The 27,584-nt window shown below is 37.5% G+C and overlaps 1 protein-coding gene and 1 long non-coding RNA gene across 2 annotated transcripts in view; one reads left to right on the top strand and one right to left on the bottom strand.

Moving 5' to 3' along the window:
- Positions 1-13,285, top strand: part of LOC130148091 (uncharacterized) — a 29,260-nt gene extending 15,975 nt beyond the window's left edge. Inside the window, exons 3-4 of the long non-coding RNA XR_008821468.1 lie at positions 5,948-6,011; positions 13,205-13,285. This is a non-coding gene — a long non-coding RNA (uncharacterized LOC130148091). The remainder of the gene's footprint in view (positions 1-5,947; positions 6,012-13,204) is intronic.
- LOC130148088 (prostatic acid phosphatase-like) lies at positions 1,649-24,116 on the bottom strand. The gene is made up of 11 exons (XM_056336264.1): positions 24,001-24,116; positions 17,987-18,082; positions 16,529-16,615; positions 15,424-15,576; positions 12,748-12,846; positions 11,181-11,285; positions 10,026-10,158; positions 8,544-8,626; positions 6,641-6,747; positions 5,894-6,063; positions 1,649-4,965 (listed from the first exon to the last, which is right to left on the bottom strand). Exons 1-11 carry the CDS (start codon positions 24,112-24,114, stop codon positions 4,847-4,849), a joined length of 1,266 nt encoding a protein of 421 aa, XP_056192239.1. The 5' UTR covers positions 24,115-24,116; the 3' UTR covers positions 1,649-4,846.
- Positions 24,117-27,584: the final 3,468 nt, after the last annotated feature.

Here is a 27,584-nt window from a genome sequence, read left to right as displayed (position 1 = left end):
GCAAGTAAAAAACTGTCATACAACAAACAGTAATTTATTTATCATATCCATTCTAATCTGAAGTGCATGTGGTTCAAAAATTCTGAACAAGAATTGAGCTTCAGATTTGCTTCAGCTCTTGCTGCTTCCTGAAGAGCAGCCAGGAGAAGCTCTGAGGAGCCTTAGAATGGAAAGTATGGAGGAGCTCTGCTTCGCTGAAGTACTGGAAATGTCCTCAATCAGCTTGATAGTTGTGGGTATAACAGAATTTTGCTAGTCTTCCTGTAATTATAGATCCAAATGCTGTCCAGACCAGTATTTTAGAGAATATAGGACATGTACTTACCTATTTGGGCCTTAAGTTATAGGTTTTTAAGTCCATATAGCCTTTTAATTCTCATAGAATCAAAGAATTGTTTAGATTGGAAAAGATGTTTAAGATCTTTGAGTCCAACTGTTAACCTAGTACCGCCAAGTCCACCACTAAACCATATCCCTAAGCACCACATCTACATGTCTTGCTAAAGAAAAGGCTTTATGATCATCCTGCATCTTACAACATTTCTTTCCATAGTTTATAGTGTAGGTGAGCTAGTAGAATTGCTAAGTCCTTTGAAGTCAAGGGCTCCCTACAGGAAGAGGGCAAGAGCTTTAGTTGCCATAAAGAAAGCACAGAGAAATTACCCTTTTTTTTTGACATGGACCTGATTCTGGCTAAATGTATAGAAATGGAGCCAGGGTAATTGTCTTTTGCCTCTATTTATTTTGAACTGAAAAATAAATTTTTCTACGTATTTTTTAAAAGATCACTGGAACCTCAGTCAGCAGGGTGGATTAATTTGGCAGTATACTATCAGTCTCAGGAGAGGAAGTAGTGTCATTATTCTACTTTAAGAGAAGTTACAGAAATTAGCACAACTTGAGTTTGGACATGTCTTTTTAACTGTCTTTTCAACTATACCTGATCTCCTAAATGTGCTCTTGCAGGCCTTGCCAGTGCTAAAATCCCTTTGGAAGTGAAATTGCCTAGTCATAGAAGAGACCATGTAATGTAATAGTTCAAATGATTTACTATTACTTCAGTAGCAACTTGTGTTTATTCGTTTCAGTGTTAATACTTGGCAACTTCTGATGAAGAAGCATTATTATCTGAATCAATAAAGCTAGCCATTTATAGGTAAATTTCCACGTTTCGTCCCCATTTTATAAGAAATGCTTTAAGGAGTACAGTATTTTCAGCTATTTTATGCCAAGAATACAATCCCATGCAATATTGCTGATGTCACCTCAACATGGATTCGTAAGGGCCAAAGTTATATGCCCAAGAGTAACCCAGCCTGTACCTCATCATCACTGTCAAATTCCATCACTGTAAATCTTTATTCTTTGTAGAGTATAGATTTTAGCATTTCTTTGTTTGTGGAGAAAAATTTAGATACATAGCCTTTGTCTTTTTGGGTTCAATCCAAAGTCAAGATTTTTTGGACTGAATTTTATTTTATTTTATTAATACAGTGCACTTTTTATTCTGTTTTCTGTATCTTACCACACATAAGAAAATGCATTTAAGTGAGAAGAAGTAATATCATTTGGATCAAATGTCCCTACATTACAGGCACAAATGAACATGAGTGCTCCAGACTGAGCTGGTGTTACTGGTGTTGCTCTACTGACCCAGTGTGTGCAATATTCAGGACTGTGAATAAACAAGTTCCAGAATGAAATCAATTCAGTAAGAGGAATTGATTGTTCCAGACATAGCTGGAAAGTGCTGTGTATGCACTGCTGTCTACCATATGCACCAGAAAACCCTGCTGCAGAGCTTCTAGTTGCTACCATAATTATCATAGAGGCAGATGAGGTCACTGCTAGAGGGCAAATGGAAGAGCTTAATGTCATCAACATTAGTGTTATCTGTGTCAAAGCATCAGTGTTTTAAAAATCTGTTCTTATAGAAAGAGCAAATCTGAACATTCACTTTTGTTTGGAAACTCTAAGCATACTGAAAGCTCCATTATTTTTCACTCAAATACAATTGCAAATGCTGAATTGTTTCTTTAATATACTTTATTGCAGTGCTACAAGTTGCTTGGAGACAAGATATTTTCTAATCACAAACAGTCTGCAGATTATACGAAGCAAATTTTAAATATGGCTGAAAAATTTAAAAAGCCACAAGCTTGTCTTGGTGCTTACAACCTTTTACTGCACTGGAGAAATTTTACATGATTTAATCACAGCAAGACAAAGCATCTTTACTATAACTGAGATTCAGGGCCTGCATTAATAATGTATTACATCTTTATTGTACCTTCATTAATTCTGAAGTTACAGCATCTGGACCTATCCATTACATTCTGTGTAACTTGTATTCATTCACTGGATCCTCTCTAAAAGTGCATGGTCATTTTCAAGTCGGTTAGCAAAAAGGCGTCCCTACAATAAAATTACTTCATGATAGCTCCTGCTGCAGCTAGTATTGCCTCCTGTCCTGAAATTCTCTGTAACAGCCTAGGCTTGAGTATCATAAACCACAAAAGATGTCTCAGACACTTCATATTTTACTTTCTGTCTGTCTGTAGTTCTTTTACTAAGAAGCAATCTTGGAAAAAACATGCCCCATTCTACTTCTTGTGGAGTGCAACCGACTTTCTGATATCTCAAAACCAGTTATTACTGCACATTATTAGTCAACTATATATCTTCATTTATCAAGCATCTGACTGCCTCTAATAAAAGATACTCAATCAATCCTTAAGTGAGTACCATCAACGCTGTGGCCGTGGTAATACAGAGCTCAGCATCAGCTAATTACTGAGTATATATATACTCAGGAGACAGGATCAGTTTTGCAGTCAGTCCTGAGTTTTTCCCCACTATGGGTACACTGCTAACAGTAAGCAAGCCAGCTCAGGCATTTTTCCTAGAGCTACTGTAACACTTTTGACTGCAATATAGACTTTTCTTTTAAGTTTTTGCACTGAGGATCAGAACTACTAGTTACAATATGAAGCTTGTACATCGAAAAAATCTGATTTAAGGATCAGCTTTTTGACAGCTTTGCCCCAAATTGTTATACAATAAAACATCCTTACCATCTAAGAATCAAATCCATCACTTATTTATGATACTTCCTATAACAGATAAAATGGAAACATCAGGGATACTTGCAAAAGCTTTTTACTGAGTGGGAAATACTGCTTCAAAAGGTGGACACATCAGTACCTGAAGGGACTATGAGAAAATACAATGATGTTTGGAAAGTGCTGTATTCTCACAAGTTTTGCTATTATTTTTGATTTATCCTATTTAATATCAGTACATCTAACTACATCACATTTTAAATGTGTCCATAGCTGCAATACTGAGGGCTGATCTCTAGATCAGTGGTAGCTGACCCAAGCTTCTGGGCTCCAAGTTGCAACCCACAGATGTGAGTCAAAGTCAGTCTGTCCGGAAGCAACGTATTCACATCGATATGATGCTATGCCTGAGCTAAGCAGCTCCATCTCTCAGCTTTCTCTAGACTTCTGCACCTCAACAGGACTCATTAGCTTGAGCACACGATTGCTCATTATATCTGTTGGGCTGGACTTGCTGCTGGCACCTGTCTGTATAGTTGTCTTGATTTTCAAAAAGGCTTCTCCATGGTAATGTAATTCACAGTATCCTCTGCAGGACTACAGGATAAAAAAATCTTGATTCAGCCCTTGAAACATATTATGATAGGCAGTATTTTATACAGCAATATTAGTGCTTATGATACTAGAAAGCAATTATGGAAACACATTCCCTGCCCTTAGGAGCTTACAATCTGAAAAAAATATATTACACAGAAGAGATAAACCTACAAAAAGCAGAAATGTTATTTCCTTACTTTCAGTGCGTATCTTGCTAACATAAGGGATTTTGAACATAGGAAGGACATAAAGGAGTTATTGCAAATTAAAATGGAAAAGTGATGAACGGAGTGATAGCTTGAGAAATTATTGTAAGAGTGGCTCGAAGAAATAAAATTACAGAAGGGACCTGAAGCAGGACAGTAAACAGCTGCATTGTAGAAAAGATGCAGGGCAAAGGATCATTTATGACTCAGAGCTCAGAAAAACAGCAAAGCAGTGTAGCAACAAGAAATAGATTTTATGTATTTGCTTATCCATATTACTGAAGTTGTGGACACTGACCAAGATCCTTTTGCACTAAGCTTCTTGTTTGATGCCTGGGTATGTGACAGAGCTCTCCCCAGTTTCTGCCAATTTCAGTGATAGCTATGGTAGTGTAACTCCTTTCAAAAGCAGGCTGCAGACTTTTATTAGCTGAAGGCCAAGGTCAAAACTCATGCATAGATTTGCATGAATAAATGCAGAAACAGTATGCCCAAGTGCTGGCATGAATCTTTTTCACACAGTAATTGCAGCTTCTGCTCACTGAAACATCTTCCTGTGCATCAACAAAATAGCCATTTATAAGAAGGAAAATATTACAAACTGTGATTTTGAAGGAAGACTCATTGAACAGCAGAGGGCTAAATGGTAATAGGCAATATAAAAGTAAAACAGAGGCCATAGCATCTCCTCACCCCACTGGTTACTTTAAGAGTGATCAATGGTAGTAGAAAACCTAAAGATATAAATTGGAGTAATTCCATCTTCCTACAAAAGTAAATTCTTAACAATAATGTATTTCTACAGTATGTCTCACTGCAGATGTTTAGTCTTTTAGGAGCTAGGCCGCAGATACCTCAGCTGTTCAAAATTATTGAATATGCTTTGGAGATTAATTTGGCCAGAGCAAACTGATGGATATAAGCAACTTCAAGGGTTGCTCAGTGTCTAGCTGCTCTCTCTTTCATTTCTTTACCTCTCCGTTAAATGTCTTGGTAATTGTTTCTGCGCCTGCAGCGTCCATAATGATAAAGCAGGTAGAGCAGTACAAGGTCAAAAATGAACAACAAGCCAACAGCAACATCAAATCCAATAAAAATATCTGTGAAGGAAAAACAATAAAGGAAAAGGGAGTTAATGAAAGACATGCATAGATATCATGTACAATGGAAATATAGTTACATTTTGTTCATACTTCTGGCAAGATCACATAGCCTGCATTTACTGACATATGCATTACTGACATACGCAACATAAGTACAAAAGCGTATACTTCAGTCCTGGAAATGCATAGGTAGCTTCCTGTGCATGGGTAGATCTTACTCCTAGATTTTCACAGGTCAAGACAGACCATGTGTAGTTAACGCAATGAGGAGTTTCATCAGGGATCAGCAAAACACCAAATATATGTAGAAAGGGGGAAATACCAGGACTGTTTGAAAGTAGCATATATTGCCTTGCCCTTCACTTCCCTCCTAGAAATAATATCGAGGCAGGAAGAGGTTATCAGCTGTCAGCTGACTGGTAGTCCAAGGCAAATAGCTGCTATGTCTGCATGGATCAGCTGCACTCTGTCTGTACAGTGGAGGTTAAGGTGTCAATTCATAGTACATGTGCCAGAAATACAGATGCATCGATCTTACTGTGCATGTGCAAGCCATTTTTGCTTCACATCTACAGATGTCTGTTGCAGGTCTGATGCATCCAGCATACACAGGACTCCTTTCATAGCACCCACATTAATACTTCTGTTGGACATTCTCAACAAGCAGAGCTCTAGTTTTGGCCATGGCCTTTAAGTAGCTCCTTATGTGAGTATGCTAATAGTAGCACTGCCTTCACACTGGTGGACAAGTCTACTCTTCACATTTTCAGAGAAATTTAATTTCTGTCAGCTTTCCCTGTCTGTAGTAAAGCTGTCCGCACTTGTTAAAGGGAGATCTATCTATTGTGTGAAAGGTACCTTTGGAGCCGTTGATACAATTTTTGCCTCCATGTCTTATGTAGAAAATACAATGCTGTTACACTACCTTTCATTTTGTCTTTCTTCCCACATTCTTTTGACCAATTTTCTGTTATCACAGGAGAAACTAGTTGAGCAAACTTCTCAAGTGGACAAGAAGAGGTGCATCCTGGCAGAGTGAGTAGGTAAGGATCCTTTGAAGAGTCATTCCGATAATGCATTTCAATGCTATATCGCCTGATTAACAACATTGAAAAGATTTTTTTAAAAAAGTTCTTAAACTGAAGTTTTCCTATTTAGAGATAGAATGTTGGAAATAGGCTCTGGCATCCTGCTCTAGAACCTGTTCTTCAGGAGTGGAGGCTTTGTGAAAAACACCTGGAAAGCTCACTTTGCCAAAGCTGGTTACACTACTGCACAGGTCACCAGTCAGCTCAAAAGGCCCTTCTGAAGGCTCCTTGAATGGCAACAGCACCAGGCTCTTGTAAACCAACTCGTTTACCTTGGGATTTATGAGGTGCCTTGGATATGTTGTTGCTATCATTTGAAGAATCAGGAAAATTTATTTTACCATTTACTTCCAGCTGGTAAAGTGTGTTTTCCTCTTCTTCCTCTCTTTCAAACCACACAGATGCATACGCATAAGCAAACTTATTTTTTCCTAGTTTTAATACAACTTTGTGCCTACTCAGTGAAGTACCAGTTTAAAATGAATTTATATTTCCTCGCAATATTTGAGATGAAAAATATTTTGGGGAAGAGGGAACCAATTTCCAAACACTCCTTGTTCTTGCATAGATAAGAGGATACTTGCCCACTGCTTTCTTGGTAGAGTTCAAAAAACTGGCAAGCAGCATATGGTGGCAGTTTTCCATTAAAAATACTGAGAGCAATCTGGAGGGCCCCAACTGTGGTGTCATGCTATTGGAAAAAAAATAATCCATCATTGAAAGTCAGTTAAGTCAACTACCTTTTATCCAGAGTAATGAGACGAGTAGAGATGGAGTGGAAATCAAGATAAAACAAAAACTATGTAAATTTGACCATAAAAATGTATTAGGTATATTAATCATTGGGAAAAACATGTTAACAGATTACTACAGACAGCCCTGAGGCATTTTCAAAGAGTTCCTGCAGTATGTGTCTTACACCATCTGGCAATATTTTGGAGACAGAGATACTGAGGGAAAGGAAGATGTGGTCTGAATAATGAATTAGTTTTTCAGTGCATTTTGCTACTCCTTCCTTCAGCAGTGTTTTGGGTTCCAAGGTCAGATTAAGGCAGTATAAAGTAATATATTCTAAGTCATTTCAAGTGAAGATACAAGTACTTTTTTTCAGTGGTATAACAGACAAACAGTTGTGAACAAAGACTACTCTTCTCGCCTCCACACACACTCCAGAACTTTTTGAAGTGTTCTTCCTTCCGTTTGGATTTATACAATAAAATCTCAGTTTGGCTTCTATTTTGATGGAATGAGTTTCCCCTCCATCTTGAGTCTCTTTCTCTCCCCATTGTCCCTCCTCTTGCAGGGTATGCCAGGAGGAAGAGCTGAATGAAGGAAGTCCAGTCACCTCGATTCCTAAATTTTACAAGCATCTTTGTATACATATTTTCTAGGGTTATTTGTATTATAGTCTAATAGCTATGCTTTAATTTCTATTCAGGATCTGGAACTTTTTAGACTGATCAGTTTCAAAAATAAGAGTATAGTTGGCTTCAAGGCATTAAAGCAGCAATGAAAAAAATTCTGTATGCACTTCTTCCTTTTCAAAAATAATACAATAGGGCTAGAAAACAGAAAAAAGCAGCAAGGAAGATTTAAGATATTGAGTGGTTTCTACATGAGTAAAGATTTAAATAGAGTAGGACTCTATCTTGGAAAAGGAAAGGTGGAAGAGGTATGACAGAAAATAGTAAATTCATCAGTGACCCAGAAAAAGTGAATAAAGAATGACTATCCCCTGTTTCTCACAATAGAAATGCTAAGAAGGAGCTCAGTTTAAAAAAAAAATAAGGAAGTACTTTTTTTCTTTCAATACACAAGTCATTGCCACAGGATGTTGCAGAGGCCAAAAGTATAAATGCATTAAAAAAGTGATTAGATAAATTGATGGAAGAAAGTTTGTCAAGAGCTATCAAACACTCAGATACAGATTCTATCTCAGGAAGTCCTAAGCCACAGATTGCTGGACGGTTGTATCAGGGGAAGCATCACTCTGTGCTGACATTATTCTCACATTCTTCCCTGCCGTTGGCCATTGTCAGAGACAGGATAATGAATGAGCTAAGTGGAGCTTGGTCTGACCCGAATGGCCCTCTTCATCCGCTAAAATAAACAAAAAGAATCCACAGCTATGTCATCCTATTCTAAGCAGAGGAAAGGTTTGGAGGCGCAACTGAAGTTCTGCTATGTGCCAGCATCTCTGAGTTAGGAGCACTTAAGGAAAGATGCAACTTACAGAAACTCTACCATTAGGCAGAAAAAATGGATGATAAAATATGTAGTTTTCTTTACCAAATGCGGTTTGACTGAAACTGAGGTGAGATCCATGCTTCTGCTGTGTTCTTGTACTGACTGGTGTTCAGCTTGTTAGCTGAATTGAACTATATTATATTATTCATTCATTTAACTTACAGGGAGACTGATTATTCTCTTTAAGGGTCTTTTATGGGTAAAATCATAGCAAGATTTATGAAACATGAAAATACTCACTGCAGAGTAGACCTCCATTTTTCTTTGTTTTGAAGAATTGGCAGCTTGCTTAATACTATTTAAGATAATATTCACAAGGACACCTTAAAGAGATTGGAACAAGGAAGAGGAATGAAGAGATGATATTTGCATAGAAACCAAAAAGACAAAAGATTTTGAGTATCAAATAGAAGACATCTACTCGGGTCCTGTGCTCATTTTTTAGCTTACTATAAGTCCATAACTAGAGAGAAAACGTTACAGAGGTGAAATATATCATCCAGGTCAAGTGAAGAGGCAGAATTTACAGGAAATCATCTAGAACTGTATTGAGAACTGGGGCTAATGATGCTTCCAGTTTTGTTATGCTGAGACCTCCTCTCCATCATTTTTTGTCTGTTTGGAGTGTTGCAATAATGACAGCTGTGCTAGCCTCTTCCTCTCTACGTGCTGAAGAAATATTTTTAACTGTTTACTTCCAACAAGTCACACAGTATCAATTCTTCGTTTTTCCAAAGCTCTTTTGTTCTCATTCTCTAGACCAGAGATATTCGAAAACGAATGGGATAAGGGCAGCAGAAATTCCTCATAACACAATTTATACAGTTCTAGAGAAAGAGGACGTAACTGGTGTAACACTAGGAAAAACGTCCTGAGCACATGATATGGCCAGCTACCAGCTAGAAGGCTTTAATGCAGGCTGGGCCTGTAATTACTATATGGATGGATCTGGTGATATATATGCCCAGATGATGAGGCTGCTAATAACTCTTTACCTAGGTCTAGACTGCAGGGTACGTGCATTACAAAGGCTAGCCCTGAACAGTCCAGCCTGCAGACATACAAGCTGACTTGTTTGGGTTTCCTGCTCATGGACACCTGAGGATCATATGATAAATTCCTGGGTTGTGTCCTGAAGTAGCGTTAGCATGTGCATAACCTGTGTGCCCCAGTTTTGGAGCTAAGCAGTAATGCCATTTCTTGCAGTATAGACATAACGTGAATCTCTCAACTTCTATTCTGATCAGACTCAGACTGTTCCGGAGCAGCTTTATATCAGTCTCTCAGAGAGCTACCAATGTGTTGCTAAGGTTTGGGCGCAATATATAACCAGTACATCAAAAGGAAAAACAAAGGTCAGGAAACAATTAGAATAAATGGAGAAACAGAATATAAACTTAATCTAACCTAGTATGAGACAAATAATGATCATACCCATGAGGGCTTGAATTTTCCCTTGATTTTCTATATTCTTTCTTAAAATCCTAATCCCTTAAAAACTATGGTATAACTTAATACATTAATGTTTACACCTTGTTTCAATATATCATCCATGCAAATGCCAGCATTCAGCATGTATTTTCATGCTTAATATGGCATCCAATGTCCATAGTTACAAACCAATGTTCTGTATCAATAATTTTGCATGAGTCAGGTGACAGGATGTTGCACATTATCATAAACATTGTCTCCTTTCTGGGAGCTGTGCATTTTTTAATTTACCTCCTTGTAGTCGTGATTTCTCTTCTGTTTTATAAAGCCCAAATAGTGATAATAAGGACAATTCTGCCAGTTTTTCCATCTTGTCGATTACATCTTTGGTGGCCCATACAGGGAGAGTATAATTGTGAATACCCTAGTGATAAAGGAAAACAAAATAATGTTTTTTTCTTCAACTGGTTTCCATCATCCTATTGCCCAGCCCCACACTACCACATTTAGACTCTCTGTCCTGCAATTCTTTGCCCAGTGAGGTTTCACTCACCAGCATTCCCTGAAATACACTTTGTAGGAATGGGGATCAACCTGAAGTGGGTGGATGGGAAGAGGGGAAACACCCATGTGAAGGGATTCTCTTGTAGGTTTAATGTGTTCTTGCTATATATGTATGTTTTTGGTTTTGCTAGTGTGAAAGATTGCAGACGTGTCTTATTCTCTTGCTTTCCTCTGGGTCTTCAGGGTATAACCTAGCTACAGCTCTTCCTGCCTTTTCCATGCAGTTGTCAGGTGCCAGTTCCATCACTGGCCATTAACAGGCAAGTGTCACTCTCCAGTCATGTAACAGTGACAGTGTCTTACAGTGTTTAAGTGCCTCAGTGTGTGGAGGATATGTTCAGCAGCCTTCACACGCTGCTCATAATGACTGGGCCAAACAGAATCATTCCATGCTTTGAGCCAGTCTGATTTTATTCCCTGGTAGCAATCATAATCTCCTAATTTTCTAACTGAGAGATCATAATCTTACCTCTCATTTTGAACATCTGAGTATTTAGACATTTGGCTGTTGATAGATTAAATCAAATAATGTCATTTTCCTGTTAAAAATCATAAATATGACCTAGGCAGCACGCTCAAATAATTCTATAGCAGCATATTCGGAAGGAAAATGAGATAATAAAAGGAATGGATTCTGGTACCAGTACTTCAGGAGAAAACCAAAGGAAACAGCAATTTCCCAAGCTGTAAACCATGTTTTTTGGGTTATCTTTTACCAATGCACTAAATTAGAACTTAAATTCAAACTAAAAAAAAAAAAAAAAAAGCAAGCAAATCCATGAGAGAAGGCAACTCATTCCTATGAAATCACATTGCCATGGTTTAATTGAAACCCGGCTTAGGAGTTATACTCTTTCCTGACCTCTATTGTATTATTATTACCTCACAGTGTAGAGTATCGTATGTATTCCAGAGCTGGAAATTGTCCAGTATTTTAAGATGATTTAGTTCAAGTCCTGTATTAACTGCCATTGTTCGTAAAAAATCCTGGGGGGAAAAAAGTGAAGTGTATACCACAAATACTCAATACATATGGAACATATATGCATACAGATTCATTAGCACCCAACCTGGCAACACAGTAGTGTTTAATTTTACATGGGTGAAGCCCTTTTAGGAGAAGATTTTGGTTGCAGATTTCATTTTGTAATCATCTCAAGGTACTGATCTCTGTTTCAGACACTGCTTTTTCTCAGCCCTGCTATGGATAAGTCTGGTGCTCTCTGCACTGCACTCTTCTCTCTTCTGACTGTTTCAGGAGACTACCTCAGTCATCTCAAGCCTTCAGATACACAGAAGGCACTAAAGGAAAAGGAACATGAGAAAAATGTTGAGGAGAAAATAGAAAATTAAAGACAGCTGAGGCAAATATTCAAGATGAGGCAAAAAGAAATTGAAAATGAAACTAGGTTTTCCTTCTACCATTAAAGAGGAGCTGAATATCTATGTAATAGTTCCACAACAATTCCCATAGGGATTCTTGCTACATGCTACCACAGGGACTCTTTAATAACCCTTGTTCCCATGTTACCTGTTTCATACTAGTAGCTGAGAGATAGGATAGCTGTGAAGCCCTAACTGCCCTCCCACTGCAGGTGAGTAAGGCTGACCAGAGCAGCTGAGCTAGCAAAAGGTTAGAAATAAGCCAAAAAAGGAAACTGTTTGGTTTAGCCCAAGCAGTAAGCCTGAAGTGACTTAGAGAGAATGTGTACAGGTGCAGTCGGGGTATGAGGAACATGAGACCCATGCTTTTTTGTGCAGTAGTGCTATTATGAAGTGCATGGTAGACAAATGAGAGCAGCAGTAACCACTGTTTAGAGCAATTGTTATCCACAAGAACACATTTGCTTGAGTCAGGTATAACATCCATATACCTACATCTTTCTGCAGCACTGGAGTCAGAAATTTTTAATCTCTCACTGTCAAGACTTGTGTCAGGGCCAAAACAGAAGCGTGTCTTGTAATGGATCCAAAATACATCTCAGAAAAATTTACTTAAGTCAGAGTGTTCACCTGGATGGGCTTCTTTAGTCCTCTGTTGTAGTGTCAAGTTCAGAAAAACACAGCAGGAAGGAATAAATCTTGCAAAGTTTCACATTTATCAGATTTACTCAGATTCATTTTGTGCTACCCTGTGGAATGACATCACTGCATCCAGAAATTTCTTCTCCCCTCATATCATGGAACTTTAATTATATACAGCTCTAAATAGTCTCAGAAAATTAATGTTAAAGTCACATTTTAAAAGATTGATATAGAAAAGTGTGAGAAATGCATAAGCATATAAAACATACTTTTTGATTCTATTGGCCTAAATTTCCAATTTTAAGAAAGCCCTCAGGATTTTTTTTTTTCATTTTAGTGAAAGGAAACAATGCAATTCTGTAACTGTTACATCTTACTTACATTCCTTCTTCTTAGATTTTGGTTCCTTTTTATTTTGTCTTACCATGTATGGTTGTATTCTATTTTGAAATTCATTAGATGTTTGTGTTTCATTCTGAAGTTCATCAAAACGGGGACAGTCAGGCAGAGGAAAATGGAGCCTCTGAAACAAGAGATACAAAACTTAGAATAGTTCTATAATTAATCATCAGACTTCTAGTTTTTCTGTTCCTGAGATTGCTGATGTAATGTTTGTTATATAGATTTATGGCTGTGTACAGCTACTCCATAATGGTTTGTTCAGGTACCTTGTTCATGAATTCAGTTACCATAAGCAATGAACTGTGGTAACTTGCTTTTTTCAGTGGCTACTTGTGGCTATAATAGCTTGATTTGTCTCAGTTTTGGCAAAAAGCAATTATGCTAATCTGTCAGGGGATCACTTTGAGAAATGGATCAAGGTCCATTATCAGGAATTTAAAAAAGCTAACAATTCCTTCTTAATTTCTGAATCCCCCCAGGTGCAGCTTGAGTCCACCTGGTACTGGAATATGAATTGCTTCTGCATCTACACATCCTGCTCTCATCTCTTTGGAGATAAGCAGCATATTATATTAAGCATTTTAAGTATCGCTTAATGGACAGAACTTGAAAGAAGAATGAAAAAGAAACTGTGCTCCTGAAATACTAAAAAGCTGTGAGCTTAATGGCTCTGTTCTTTTTTAGGGATATGGTTCACTTTTAATAACTCCAAGTGTATGCTTTACGAGGTCACCTGATAGTACATATTTATCTGAACCATGTGTAAATACATATGTGTCCATCCGATGCTGCTCTAGCAAATACACTTTACACTAGTTGCAGAAGGACAGATGATATCTGATCCAGCATAAAGTGTCAGTAGAAAGTTATGATGAGCAAAATAAGCTTGTGTTGTTTCAGCACTTTATGTTGCATCACTAGAGCATTTTTGACCCGGCACTGATATTATCCTGTCAACCGTACAAATCATGGCAAGGAACTGACTTTAATATACAGTGGTAAAATTAACTTCAAGATCTATGGCTTATGTATGTGCAAGAAGGTCTGCTTTGTCTTGGGTGAGCCTTAGCAGACTGCACTTCCAGTGCGCATCTTTTCTTTTTGATTTATCAACATGAAGCTTGCAGCAGCCACCAACTGACACTAGTACACTTTCACATGGACGGATTTCCAAGGGTGCATTTTTTCTGTAACAGCAGCACACTGGAGGGTGAAGGCTTAAAGCTGCAATATGAACTGGAGAATGTTGCTTAATTACACAATAACAAATGTTTTCCCTGCTCTATGGTATAATTATCCCACTCTAGATGTTATTAATTAAGCCACTCCCTTTGGCCTCATCAAGCAGTACTCAGTACTGTTGCCTGTCAGGCCAAAAAGTAAGCTGTGATGAGGATTTTTTACAGGACTGTACTTGGCCTCAGTTTACCACTGTTGCTTAGGGCTTGAAAATTCCTTCAAACTTCTCCTTCATTTAACAAGGGAACCATTGTTTTGGGGTGATTTGCATATTTAATAGGAATTTTGACTTGCCTTAGAGTTGTGTTTCAGTGAAACATCAGTACTCCCCGAGGCAGCTGCAGAAGTGGTAAGGTACCATAGTTTCCTACAAATGAGCTTGCCTTCTCCAGACAGGTCATTGTACTGCACTGTGATTCCCCTAAGGCCTTTGAGGTTTTATTTAGCCAAAGCTCTCCCTACTTTGATGCTTTTTCAGTCTTCTGCTGAAGTTTCAAGCTGAATCACATTGTGCCTAATACAGTTTGTGGAAACCCCTTCTCTCTGTACCTGCTTTCAAGCATGGCCTCCGAGAATAGAGGAATGCCAATGGGAGGCACATGCGGCCACCCCCTAATGACAGAGTCCATCCTCTGATGTTGGTGACTGGACAGGCGGTTATTTAATGGGGGAGTTGGGGGGGTGTATACATTTCCTTAAACTCAACTTGTGTCCTTAAAGGCAGAAGAAAACTACCCTTTCTGTCATTACACTCAGTAACTTTTTATCCTTGTTTAACACACTGTTCCTTACACGATCCTTGCCACTGGAGCCAGGGAAATTAAAATGTACAACTGAGTCAGTCAGAGAGAACTATGTATAGTAAAACTTCTCTGCAAGACCTATTATTCAGGTAGGTCTGCTCTTACTATGAACCACAAGGCAAGCACTAGGGTTTCATTAAATGTTTGTATAACACTGAGCATAAAAGGACCCTTGTCTGTAATTAAGGTGCCTAAGTGCTACAAGAATAGGAAAGTAATAATTGAGAGGTCATGACAGTGGCTGGTGAAAATTCCATTCTTTGAATAAACTATGGGGCAAACTTGACAAAGAGGAGAGGCCTGTCTAGCTGATTGGTGCTTAGAAAAGCACTTGTTCTCTATAAAGGTTTAGGCAACTTCCCTATAATATTGTTCAAAAGTGTCCTTGCCAGGAGAAATGTTAGGGCTGTACCTTGAAGAAAATGGTAGCACATATGACAATTCAGATATTCTGCTACTATAGAAGAAGGATATTCATGCAGCTATTACAGTTGGCCTATGACATACTTGTCAGCCAGTAGCTGCAGTTGATGTTTTCTATTAGATTGAACTCAAAAAGAATAGAAAATATTTTTTAGCTTTTTTTCCCCATTTTTCCTCTTTTTTGATTCTGGGAAAGTTTATGGTGTTATAGGAAGTGTCCAGTCAGTACTCACCTGGTCTGTTGATTTTTGCAGGATATGAACTGGAATGGGTTGCCAGAGAAGGTCAGGGTTCCAAATTTGGCTGCTAGTTGGTGGGAAGAGGCCAGAAAGGTATGACTGGGCACTCATAATGGTGCGATCATAGTCTGTACTTTGGATGTAAAACTGAAGATAGAATGGAAAAGATTAAAAATAAAATGGAAACAGTAAAAAAAAAACAAAACCCAAAAAGAAGGAAATTTTACCCAACTCATAAATCCTGGATTCTCATTTTTAGTTTTATCGTTTTGCCTAAAATCAAAGCAGTGAAAGCATAACTCAGCTTCCTAGGGCCCTACTTCATTTGCATAAATGAAATTGCCAAAGCAAACTTTCAGTTTGGAATCTGATCCTCAGATTGAACTAGGAAGAATAAGAAAGCGTGATTTAAAAGAATGAAACTCTATCTTCTGAGATTCAGAGGAATATTGATATACGTAGATGTGTCACTTAGGGATGTGGTTTAGCCATGGACTTGACAGCACTAGGTTTATTGTTGGGCTCAATGATCTTAAAGGTCTTTTCCCACCTAAATGATTTATGATTCCATGATCCATCTGCTGTACCTCAGGAATGAAGGCACTTAAACTTCTCTTGGAAGCAGGGCAATGCTATAGTCTTTTATGCCTTCCCATCAACGGATCCCTCACGTACAGACCAAAATGATAGTGGTATCTTCCCCACGATGGATCTGTACCATGCGAAAAACACATCCAAACAACTGTTAGACCTCTCTTTTACAGGATGAAGTATGTGAGCATGGCCCATCACATGGTTGGATACTCATTCATTCGCCTTTCAATGGAATATTGGGTCACTATGTATAATTTCCCAATTAATTTGGTGGCATGGAGCTGTTCGGTCCTGGAAAACTGGGCAGTAGAAGACCTGAACTAAATGTAGGAGCTGAAAGTTAGACTCTAGTCTATGTTTTTACCCTTACTTGATAGCCGGGCTATTCTTTTATTACCTTAATTTTTCTATTAATGAAATTAATATGATGATGTGCTTTTATCTGGCACAAGTCTATAGTTCTGCTATGCCAGAGAAACGTCCTCCAGACAGTTCTGCTATATACCTCTTGCCGGTTGTATGTGCTGTTCAAAAAGTTGGAATATCTTTCCCTTGTGTACTGTCCCAGTTCAAACAGCTGCTGCATTCCAGTCTGTGAGGCAAACAAACAGATGACTATTAGATTAAGGTCACTGAAGGATCTTCACGTAGAAGTTTCATTTCTGTTTTATTTTTTGTCTTCAGCAATCAGTTTTTAAGTGATCATTAACCATTTATATAAAGTACTGTATATGTTGTATGTGATCTAGAATTTTTAACAGAAATACTCATATCTATGAAAAATGATACATTCTGAAATGCTAAGACTCCAACATCTGCTACAGGAAAGGCAATGTGCCTGATTCTATACAAGTACTGTTTCCACAGTGCTGTAGCTCTGTGGATGTTCCTGGAGTTATTAATGATCAACATTGTTTTTTACAATGCATGTCAGTTAGTGACAGCTGAGAAAGGGTGATTGATAACCTGGTATTTATTATTGTCATTGCTTTGCTATTGGATCAACCTGATAAATTTCTGCCTTGCAAATCATGCCTTAAGTGATTTTCTTTCACGTTTGCCTTGGTGCACCTGCAGTTGTGTTAGATTGCACGCTGTCTTTTCTGTTATTCATTTCAAAAGCTGTGAGCTGAACTTTCTAACTTCTAGATGTCAGAGAATTACATTCTTTACTACTGTTGCTAAAAAGATAATAGAATAGCAAAAAGCTCTCAAAATTCATGCCAAAGCAGAAACTTTTGTTTCTTCTTACAACATAAGCTATGTACCTGGAGATAGTGATGTGTTGTGCAAGCGTCTGAATTTTACAGATCCTTCAAGCCTCACTTCAAAAACCAAATGCTGAATTGACTCTGATTCATGCTTCTGCATCATGATAAAGTATTAGGAAATGCATTGGCCTTTCTTTGCTCCAGAATTTCATGTCAGATACAGTTAAAGAGCTAAGGCTAGATGTTGAAGTAGGTTCAGTGCATCCTACTGAAAATCTGGGCTGAAAGTAACCTTATTAGAAGGCATGTTAGAAGCAGCCTTCTCCTGCAAGACATCCCTTGTTTTGCGAGTAGTTGGTTACCAGTCAAATGATGAGATGTGGACTCATCACTTGACCTGGTGGGCAGGCGTCATTCCTTTACCCTGTCACAGGGCCCAGTACGTAGTGGTCATTGGAACTTCATCAATGTTAAGAGTATAGACAACGTTTAAACTTGCCATTTGTTTGAATGCAAACACACTATCAGGAAGTTGTTGCTTTTAGGAAGGTAGTTATAAAGCTATGATGAACAAGATTTCAATTTAACAGTAATTGGATGAATAATGTTACAAAAATGTTTAGGAATTACGGGGTATTGCTAATACCAACTGTTAGTACTTGGGATTTGCTAACATTTCTGAGGCACACGTAAGCAAATCTGCCCACTTCCTATTTTAGTAGCATATATAAGTTCTAAGAAAGTCAATGTACCTTGGTAAGTTGTCCAAATCCCTGGGGCCATTCACTTTCTTTGTGTAGATCAGTCGGAAAGTTTACAATTGGTGTTCGGTCACCATGTCGGAAAACCTAACAATATTACCAATGAAAAAAATTTATTTAATTACTGTTAACATTCCTTTATTACCTAGCTAGAAGTCAAGCATACATTACACTTCCAGTGCCATTTTTCAAATTAAAATATCGCAGAGTCTGCAGAAACCTAGTCATGTAGGATCGGAGTACATTCTTTACACACAAGAATATGTATAATTATATAGGAATTTAGCAGACGTGAGCCTGATGAGTCTTCCTCCTAGAACATAAAATTAATCAGCCAAGATGTTAATGCTGAGATTATATCCATAGCTAGGAACTTAGACAAGAAATCTGACTGAATTTTGTACATTCGACACCTCTGAATATTAAACCAGTTTCTGATGTGCTTATATTAGTATTTAATTACTTTGGCATAGACACTTGAAACTTTTGGTAACTGCTTTTTTCATAGCAGTATCTTCAATAGTAACTCCATGTACACATGACTCTTATGTTTGATCTCTAAAGTCATCCTAAAATATAAAGATGAAAAAGTATAAACTTTTAGACTGTTAGCTTAGTTAATATTTATTAATACTTTTACATAGATGTATGAAAATACTTTTGAAAGTCTGTAGGTTTGTTGATTTTTTTTTCTGTTAAATTCAGTGAGAGCAAAGAATTTGGTCGCTTTCCTATCCCAAACACTCCAGCATGGTGAATATCAGTGTGATACATTCAGTCATATTATTTTTACATCAGAAACCTTAAATGAGCCTTTTTTATATTTTTCTTCCAGCATACAAAGGAAGTGCCAACTCTAGATTAAATGGTTCTGAAAAATTCTGGATTACCCTCCTTAAGTATGTCATGTGTGGCTTAGAAAAATGAAGTCCACAAAAGTTTCACATTAGAGGAAATGCTGAAATACAAATTCACAGGGCTCCAGACAATCTTCCAGGATTCTGACCTAAACTGTTGCAAACATTACCTTTGCTTGCATCAATGTTCACATAATGAACCTCATTCCTGCAGAATAAAATGACAATGTGGAAGAATGGTATATTTGTTCATAAAGTGACATTTATTCCATAATACCTCACTGGTATAGAGCTTGATTATAATTAATACTCTCCATTGCCTTATTAAGCCACATCATTCTTGCCCAAACATCAGAGAGGTTTGTACTTGCTAGTTAGTTTGCCACTCCCACTGGGAGGTGTTTTATGTTTATATTTTTCAAAGTAAACACAAGCAGTGTGGCTTAATGTTTTAATTACAACACACACCCTTTTCATCAGCCTTCTGGACTAATGTGCATGAACCTGTGCTAGAGCAGGTACTTCAGAGGTGGAAAATACTGTCCTTTAAAAGCAAACAGAATTGGATTTCTCCCTATGTTAATTTTCTACAATAGGCAGCAAGGTTTGCTAGACTAAGTGTTACCATTAGAACCATGTAGAAAACTGCTTGTTACTTTTTTGCTTTGCTAGTTGAATTTCACTAAAGATGTGACCAAATTGAAGTGAATATTTTTCAGCAAATCAAGGAGTTTTTTTCACCATGATCAACAACATGTTGATCAACATGAAATTGCACAGTTTTCAAGAAAAAAAAAAACTTTTTTTTTTCTGAGTTCAAGTACAGCAAGAGTCCATAAAAGCTTTCTTTTTCTTTTTTTTTTTTGCTTCTCTATGCAATTTTTAATTCTCTTCTTTCTAATGTGGAATCTCCGTTCTTTATAATAATTTCTCAGAGCATTTCTAGTGAACAGGAGAATAAGTAAAGAGCTACATTGTCAGGTGACTGATTCAGTTGCATGCAAGAAAAATGAGTGAGGAGGACTTTTGTGTCACTGCTTATTTCCTTGGTGTTTTAACATGCTGACATACATAGGTGTCAGGTAGGATTCATCAGCTTTTCTGGACAAGCTAATGACTCTAAAGAATGAAGGTTAAATTCCCAATTAAAATGTAGCTGCATACTTTCTTCTTAAATTATCCAGCTTCACAGAAAAGCATTTTTATGGGTAACTAACAGTTATTCCAACTGACTGACATCTTTAAATTATTTTGTTAGGCAATATGTAGCAATGGATCAACACTTTGCCAATAAATATGCCTTTTTTATTATTGACAAATTACTGAAAATATGTTAGATTTTAAATACTGGTTTATGATACTTTATACTAAATGTGCAACATAATCCTCAGTGTGTATTTCACTGTCACAACAGTCGGACCCTAAAAATTTTCCATAAGCCATAACAGAGTAGCATTTTATCTGAACAGAGGTTAGAGGGCAAAAAGATCAAGATTTAAAGATATTCAAATATATGTGGGAGCAGGTGATGTAAAGAAAAATATTTTTTATCTTTGTAACCTTAAGAAATGGAAGCAGTGGAGTATGTTCTCTTCTAAAAGGCAGCACAGCTTCATTAAGTCCACACAAAATAGAAAAAAAGTTCAGTTCCTTGTTTGTATTTCTGCACCTTCATTGCACAGTGACATATAAATGTGATATTAATACTAAGTTGGAAGTAGCAAGAACAGAACAGATACTTAGCAGAACCCTGTTTTTAGGAGTTGAAGGACTAAGCTTTTCAGCCAACTGATTTTTGTTTGAGCTCAAACCTCCTTGCTTGCTATTTCTGAAAATGACCTTGTTTCAGTTGCAGTTGGAAATGAAACAATGACCTTATGAACAGCCACTTAACCTAAAAGGCTAACTCCTTCAGTCATAGCTACATTTTAGGATACTTTTTTAGTATATATTTTAAAGCTTTAAGAAGAGCTTGTGTATTTGGAAGTTTTGTCTTTTTCATTAGAACACCTGATACTGTTAGGGAAAGAAAGTGTTTCCCTGCAGAGCATGACTTGCTCATCAGTATATGCTTTGCAACATTCATCATTTGGATTTTGTTAAAAAGGAGTTGATCCTTCAAATTAATTTGAAAATACATGTACTGCAGCATTTATTACTCCTGGCCTACAGATTGCATTCCTGACCTTTCAGAAGACAGAACATGGCAGGATGAGAGAAAAGGAACAAGGAGGCATCGTAAAAGGTGGAAAGACACTAGAAATCAAGAAGGAAGGGAGGTCAAGGAGGATGTACACAAAAGGAGCAAAGTATACCTGTTTGGTGTATTTATTTCAGTACTTCTATCTGAGGTGCTTCACCTCAGTCAGTTCTCAAAAGCAATAGATGGATAGTTACCAAATACCCTCTCCTTCAGCTCTAATACAGCTTGAACCTGATTTGGTGTCTGGGTTCTCCCATTCACTCTTTGTAACTTTGTGAGGGTGATCACTTCAGATCAAAATGGCCACATGGCTCAGACTTCGGCCAGTATTTACTTCCAGTAATCTTAGGTGAAAAATCATATTGGAGAAAAACGGGTGGAGGAGAGGGTAAACTGAGAATATGGCATGTATAATATACATAACATCTTCATTCAGAAATGCCATTAATTATCTGACTCTGAGTAATAGTGAGCCTCTTACAGACATTCTTTATTGACAGACTCAACTTCAAACAAAAAGATTTTTATCTTAAGCTGGCAACAGGGATGAAAAAGCAAGAGAGAAATGGAACCAGTCATGCTGCCAGTTCAGGGAAATCATAGATGCAGAAACACTGAGCATGTTTTGTCAAGGTTCAAATGGCTTGGCTTGATCAGACACATAGATGACATGCTCAGTCAACACTTCCTATCTTGAGTTACAGGAAGAAAGACATGATGAAATCACAGTACTTCAAAAACCGCACCTCTTTGTATATATGACAGGTGAAATGCCTGTGTGGAGCCAGAAATTACAGGTCAGAACTTCTTTATACAGACACAATAAACCAGTATTTCATTTCTACTTGGGCATCTGATGTTCCTACATGTTTCCTAATTTCTTCTTTTATGTCTAGTCTAAATTCAGTGCACAGGAATTCTGGTGAAGGCTAATATGTACATGTGAGAAAGAAAATTAAAATAGCATTTTGACAAATTGGCTTGAATTAGAGCTTTTCAGCCAAAAGGACTTGTGGCCAGTAATCAAAATGCACAGAATCAGCACAAAGATGGATATCATGAGCAGAGATTAAGTCACCTTCCCAGAGCACAGAACAATTCTAGAAATGAGCAAAAGGGAACATTTATCCATTTTTTCTTCCCTGTAGATGTATTTATATTGTGCAGTTCTGCTGAAAAAGTTTAAAGAAGTCATTATGACATATCTTCACAATGCAGTACTACTCCCAGGTGAAAACATAGCAACTTACAGAGTATAGCTGGGAAATGGCTATTGAATTATCTCAGAAAAATGCCTTTTAGACTTACCTTGACTGTAGCCATACCCTCGTTATATCTCATTATATCAGTGAAATGTTCTGGGGCTAATTCCTATCCTATTTGTCCATGCTAGCAATTCTGTTCCCATGAAAATTCAATCAGTGAGTTCAGAAGGCAAAATTCAATTGAAGACACAGAAACCATGCCTTGAGAAAAGAGATGCATGTTGATAATAAAATTAAGCCTATTGTAAATTGTTATGCAGATTGGTCAGTCTGAGTAAAAGTATCAGGGATAAAAGGAAGACATTTTAGATTAAATTTACCTATTATTTTAATATTAATTGTGATAAGCTACCTTATAAATAAATAAAATCCTAATTATTTTTTTTTGGTAGGTGGCTGCATAGTTGTGGTAAGCAGCTGATTTTGGATAGGAAACCTCTAGCTCCATAGTGGTGAGCATTTCCTGTAACTCCTGCTGCAAAATCACTGCTTGATAGAACACAGTAACAGCTGCAATTCAATACGTGTCTCCTCCCCTTGAAACAGTTAATTCTCCAAAGCTTGCTGATTACTTGATTTCATCTGCATATCCAGGTCTCCGTTTTATCATTAAAACAACATTTAAGTATATTGCTATACACAGGTTACTGGAGTTAGTGTTGAGTCCCTGCCATGTGTAGTGTCTGATAGGGCAGTAAACCTCAGCAGGAGTAGGAACTGGTTTTTCCTGTGGACTCTGGCCTCTTTCCAAGTGGCACATCTACAATACAGCCAATAGACAGCTAGATATGAAATAATTTACGTAGAGCTAGGTAATATGTGTTGGACACCGTACTTCTGTCTATTTACTGCACATGCACAAAATGTGTCAAATAGAGAAAGGTGGAAGAAGATCTTAAAATTCCTATTTCTAAATGTGAATTCAAATCCCCACAACTTCGTATTGAAAATTTTCATTTACACTAACTATTCTTTATCAGTATATCTCTTACTAAAAAAAAGAAATTATAATGAACAGGACTGTGATGCAACCTTTACAATCCAAACTATTTCACTGAATTAATCTCTCTTTTACCTGAGGTATTGGGGAAATGACACTGGAGTAGTGTCTAGAGACTTTAAAATAAGAAGTGACCCACCAAAAATTATTACAGTCCATTTGCAACCAAGCTGCAGTTAATGCAACATGTATCTCAAATCTCTACATAAAAATGCCCTTTTCTGTTTCTCAGTGTACTGCTGTGCCAATTCAGTTATTCTGAAATGGAAAATACATTTGTTTTTATGGTAACTTCTGTAACATCATAAGCTTCAGCTTCCAAGAACAGAGAATGTAGGCCATAATCATCAGCTCTCAGACTATGCATCAGTTTCAGCTAAATTAAGCAAGAACAGGTAAACATTGACCTTAGATCTCTCCTGTGCACTATGCATCTACCACAAAGCTAAGTTGTTCGGTTATCTTGAAAGAATAACTAGAGGTCATGAGATGAAAAATTTTGTATCTTGAGGCATTTTTATCTTCTTTCAGTAAAGTCTTTAACCTCAGTAGAGCAGAAGGGCAGCAGTGGTTATCTTTAAGTCTAAAAAGAAGTAAAGAAGCTACACACCTTGTTTGATTAAACAGCCCTATCAAATTCCCTGTGTTGCCCGCAACAAGATAGAAAAAAATCTACTTACTACAGCCACAAACTTCAGTTCTCTTTCTGCAGTAGTCTGCTGAAGCAGAATGAGGATAATATGAAAATAAAAACATAGGATCCTAGATGGGTTGGGAAACCGTATCACTTCCATCCTGGCAGAGGATGAAAAAGGCTTTGTAGCTCCAGCAGCTGCTCAGGCTGAACAGCCCAGACGTCAGGCTGTACTTTCAAAAGGGGTGGAACTGCTGCTGGTGAATTTCAAATCCAAGAGGAATGTTGTGTGACTACGCAACAAATTGCATTGCCCTTTGTTTTCAAATTACTGTTTACATTCTATTTAATCAAATCATAACTCAGTTCCTTTTCCTTTGTGATATTTTTCTCTTTTGGAGTGTAAGGATGAGGTTAAAATATGAAGGGTTACTAAACTTTCCTAATGTTTCAACCTACCTGTTCTGTTTCCACTTCTCAGGGCTTGGAATTTTTCCATACTATAGCATGGCCATGAGGATGAACTTAGAATCAAGAGCTGGGCAATACTGTTTCTCTTTCCTCTTTGCTGCTCAATTAGTCTTCTTTTCAGCTTTCCTCCCCTCCTTTTTTCTTTCCTCTTCTACATTGTCCCTTGAAAACAGTATAATTATTTCAAACAACATTTCGTGTAGGTTAAAATTACTAGTCCCTCAGATAAAACAGTTGAATAAATCTTGCAACAAGTATGTTCTTTAGGCTCCTTTCTGGGCAGCTATTTGCTCTTCAATTTGTGTGTGCTCTTTTCCCTTGGAGTATATCTATACTTCCCCTTGTGTAACTGCTTTTGTCAAGTTCTTCTTTAGCCTCAGTTCTCTATTAAATTTCTTGTGAACAAGCCCTGGAGCTCTCATTTTTATTGTTACTGATTCAGAGCACTCTTTCTGACAATAGCTCACTGACTTTGAGAAGATTGGTCAGCTTGCCTTGGCTGACTTCCTTTCTATAAAATAAGCATAATGATATTTCTAGACTTGATTTCATAAGGATTTTCTGAGTAAATAAATTACAGTTTGCAGAGGCCATAAATAGAATTCTCTCAGTGTTAAAACTTAAGATCTACTGTGTATTGTCTGAGTCATCCCACTCTGTTATAACCAAACCTGTGTCAGGGTCTTCTGTTGAGCTCTCTGCAACAGTATTGTCTACAACTGGTATTTTACAGTTTACCAGAAATTCTGTCTTTAGGGCCCTAAACCCCACTAAGCCTCAAGGGCTTTTTCCTCTGAGTTGTGTGAATAACTTGATGTATTCATTTCATCTGATGGGTGGGAGTGGAAGAAGAAGGACCATGGCTCCCAGGCTTTCCCATCTCTCTTGTCAGTCCATGCCCACTTTTCACCACTTCTCTCTTCCTCCACTGTTATGTCCCCACCCTGCATTTTGGTCTCTCCTGGTGTGATTGTGCCAATGCAGAAGGTGTAAAAGAGTAATCCGTACTTCATAAATACATAATACTTTGTCTTTCCGAAAACAAGCGTAAGCTGATCACCTTCCTCTATCAAGAGTGCAGGTCATAAAATTTGCTTTCTTTAGAATATTTCAATATCTCTCAAAAATCAAGCATGAATGTCCTACTTTTTTAATCTACATAGCTTTTTGGATTAGTGGTTCCTAAACTTTTTGGATCAAGGACTCCTTGTTGGCTCTCAGAATTTTTTGCCATCCTTCCTAGGTCCTTATAAAATTCATAACTCGTTAGTTTTTATAAGGTTTGCTGGTTTATTGTCTTTCTTTGATGAGTGACTATGACTAATGAAGTCTCATTATTATAGAACCCTTACAGTAATTTCCCTTTAGATGTGAACTCAATTTTTTGTGATGCTTGATGGCATCATTCAGGAATGTTTGAAAATACATAACATCTGCATTGTATAGAAAAAATTTGCTAACATCCAAGCATATGATACATAGTTCTACTTTCTGTGGTTTCACTCTTCCCTTTGGCATGTATACTTTGCTAGTGAAATTATTTTATGCCCAAAAGAATGGGCACTGCAACATCTTAAATAAATCTCTACACATTCCAAAATGGAAGAATACCCTCATTTATGTGTCATAGTGGTGAAGACAGGGTCCTGTAGGAATCCTGGAGGTAGTCTGTAAGTATGTTGGTAGCATGTACTTAATTTGGAAATTTCCTTGCTTCTCTTTTGTCTCCATTCCTACTGTGTGTTTGGCAGCTATAAACTGTCATGTTCTGCAACAATTAAATTCTTACCTTTTTTGGGGAAAGTTGCTTCAAAATAAAAAAAAAAATCATTCCTTTATCTATCTAGTTACAGTTGTCCAAGCATTATAATGCAAGTGGACCTAAACAATCTGAATCATGTTTATGTTAATTTTGCTCATTGGCATATATTTTAATTATGAAATTATGGCATTAAGTAGAATTAGCTTAGGACCAATTGTCCATTTTAAGTGCATGTAGCTACCTTGAAGGCTTGCTGAAGCATAGCTAGATTGGCTTTGAAGTGGATAGTTGCAAAAGAAGCCATGCTTTAGTGTTTGCAAGGGTTACCTTAGGTAACTGCTGCTGGTGAAGCACAACCTACACACTGAAAGGGCAGAAGCCATTGCAGACAAGGCAGCTGGGTGTGAAAGCATTGCCAGCACCCATGGACCAGGCTGCTCACATGGGGAAACAGCTCAGGATCTGTCACTGACTGAATGGGCAGGTCAGCACTTAACCTAGTTTGGATTTATCTGCAACCATTTTTCTCGGGTTTTTTCTTGAGCTGGAAAAGGGAAAGAAAATTTTGGTGACAAGAGACAAATTTTCCAAGAACTGTGTTGAAGCACTTATGACAAAACCAAAAGACTTTCTTGCAGTCCTGTCTTGGGGTGATTTCACCCAATTGTGGGGAGTAGGAAGGGATAAAGTGTTCATTGGTGACACGGGAAGAGTTAACTTGCTTAAGCTGGTGACAGGACATGAACCTGTGTCTTGCAATACAGGATAAAATGCTCTAAGCATGAAGTTACTATTCTAAGAGAGATGGGGTGGAGGAGTTGAAGAAAGTGTCTACTCAATGTCTCCTAAGAATTTTTTAGCCAAATTTATAGTATTCACCTGGTTACAGGGCACTCAGACAATTTCTTTCTGGTCTTATGTTTAAGGTGTTTGCCTGAGACATAGGAAGCCTAATTTGCACACCAGAAAATATGTAAACAAAGTGAACTGCTATGAGAAAGAGGTAGAAAGTACTATTCATCTTCACATTCCTCTCTGAAACTCTGCAGCTTGGTGGTGATTTTATTTTTCTGGAAGATGTAGGGTGAGATCCTTTCGGTACAGGAGGGATTTGAATTTGTGCCTGCCACATTTCAGATGAGTACCCTAAGCACTAAGTAAAAAGAAGGAACACCTACTTGTAGCACTACCATGAAACAAATCAAAATTAGTCAATGAATTTGATCCATATTTGTGAATTATGGTAGGTTTGGTTTTTTCTTTCTTTTTTAGGGAGTCACTCAGCTCAGTAAACAACCTAAAGAGAAAAGGAAGTGGTGAAAAAAAGGAAAATTACAGTCCAGGTAGTACAGTGCCACATTTCCCAGGCAGCACAAGATTACTGTTGCTTTTCTGTT

The sequence above is a fragment of the Falco biarmicus genome, chromosome 4 (assembly GCF_023638135.1).
Source record: "Falco biarmicus isolate bFalBia1 chromosome 4, bFalBia1.pri, whole genome shotgun sequence".
NCBI lineage: Eukaryota > Metazoa > Chordata > Aves > Falconiformes > Falconidae > Falco > Falco biarmicus.
This window is presented reverse-complemented; position numbering and strand designations above follow the sequence as displayed.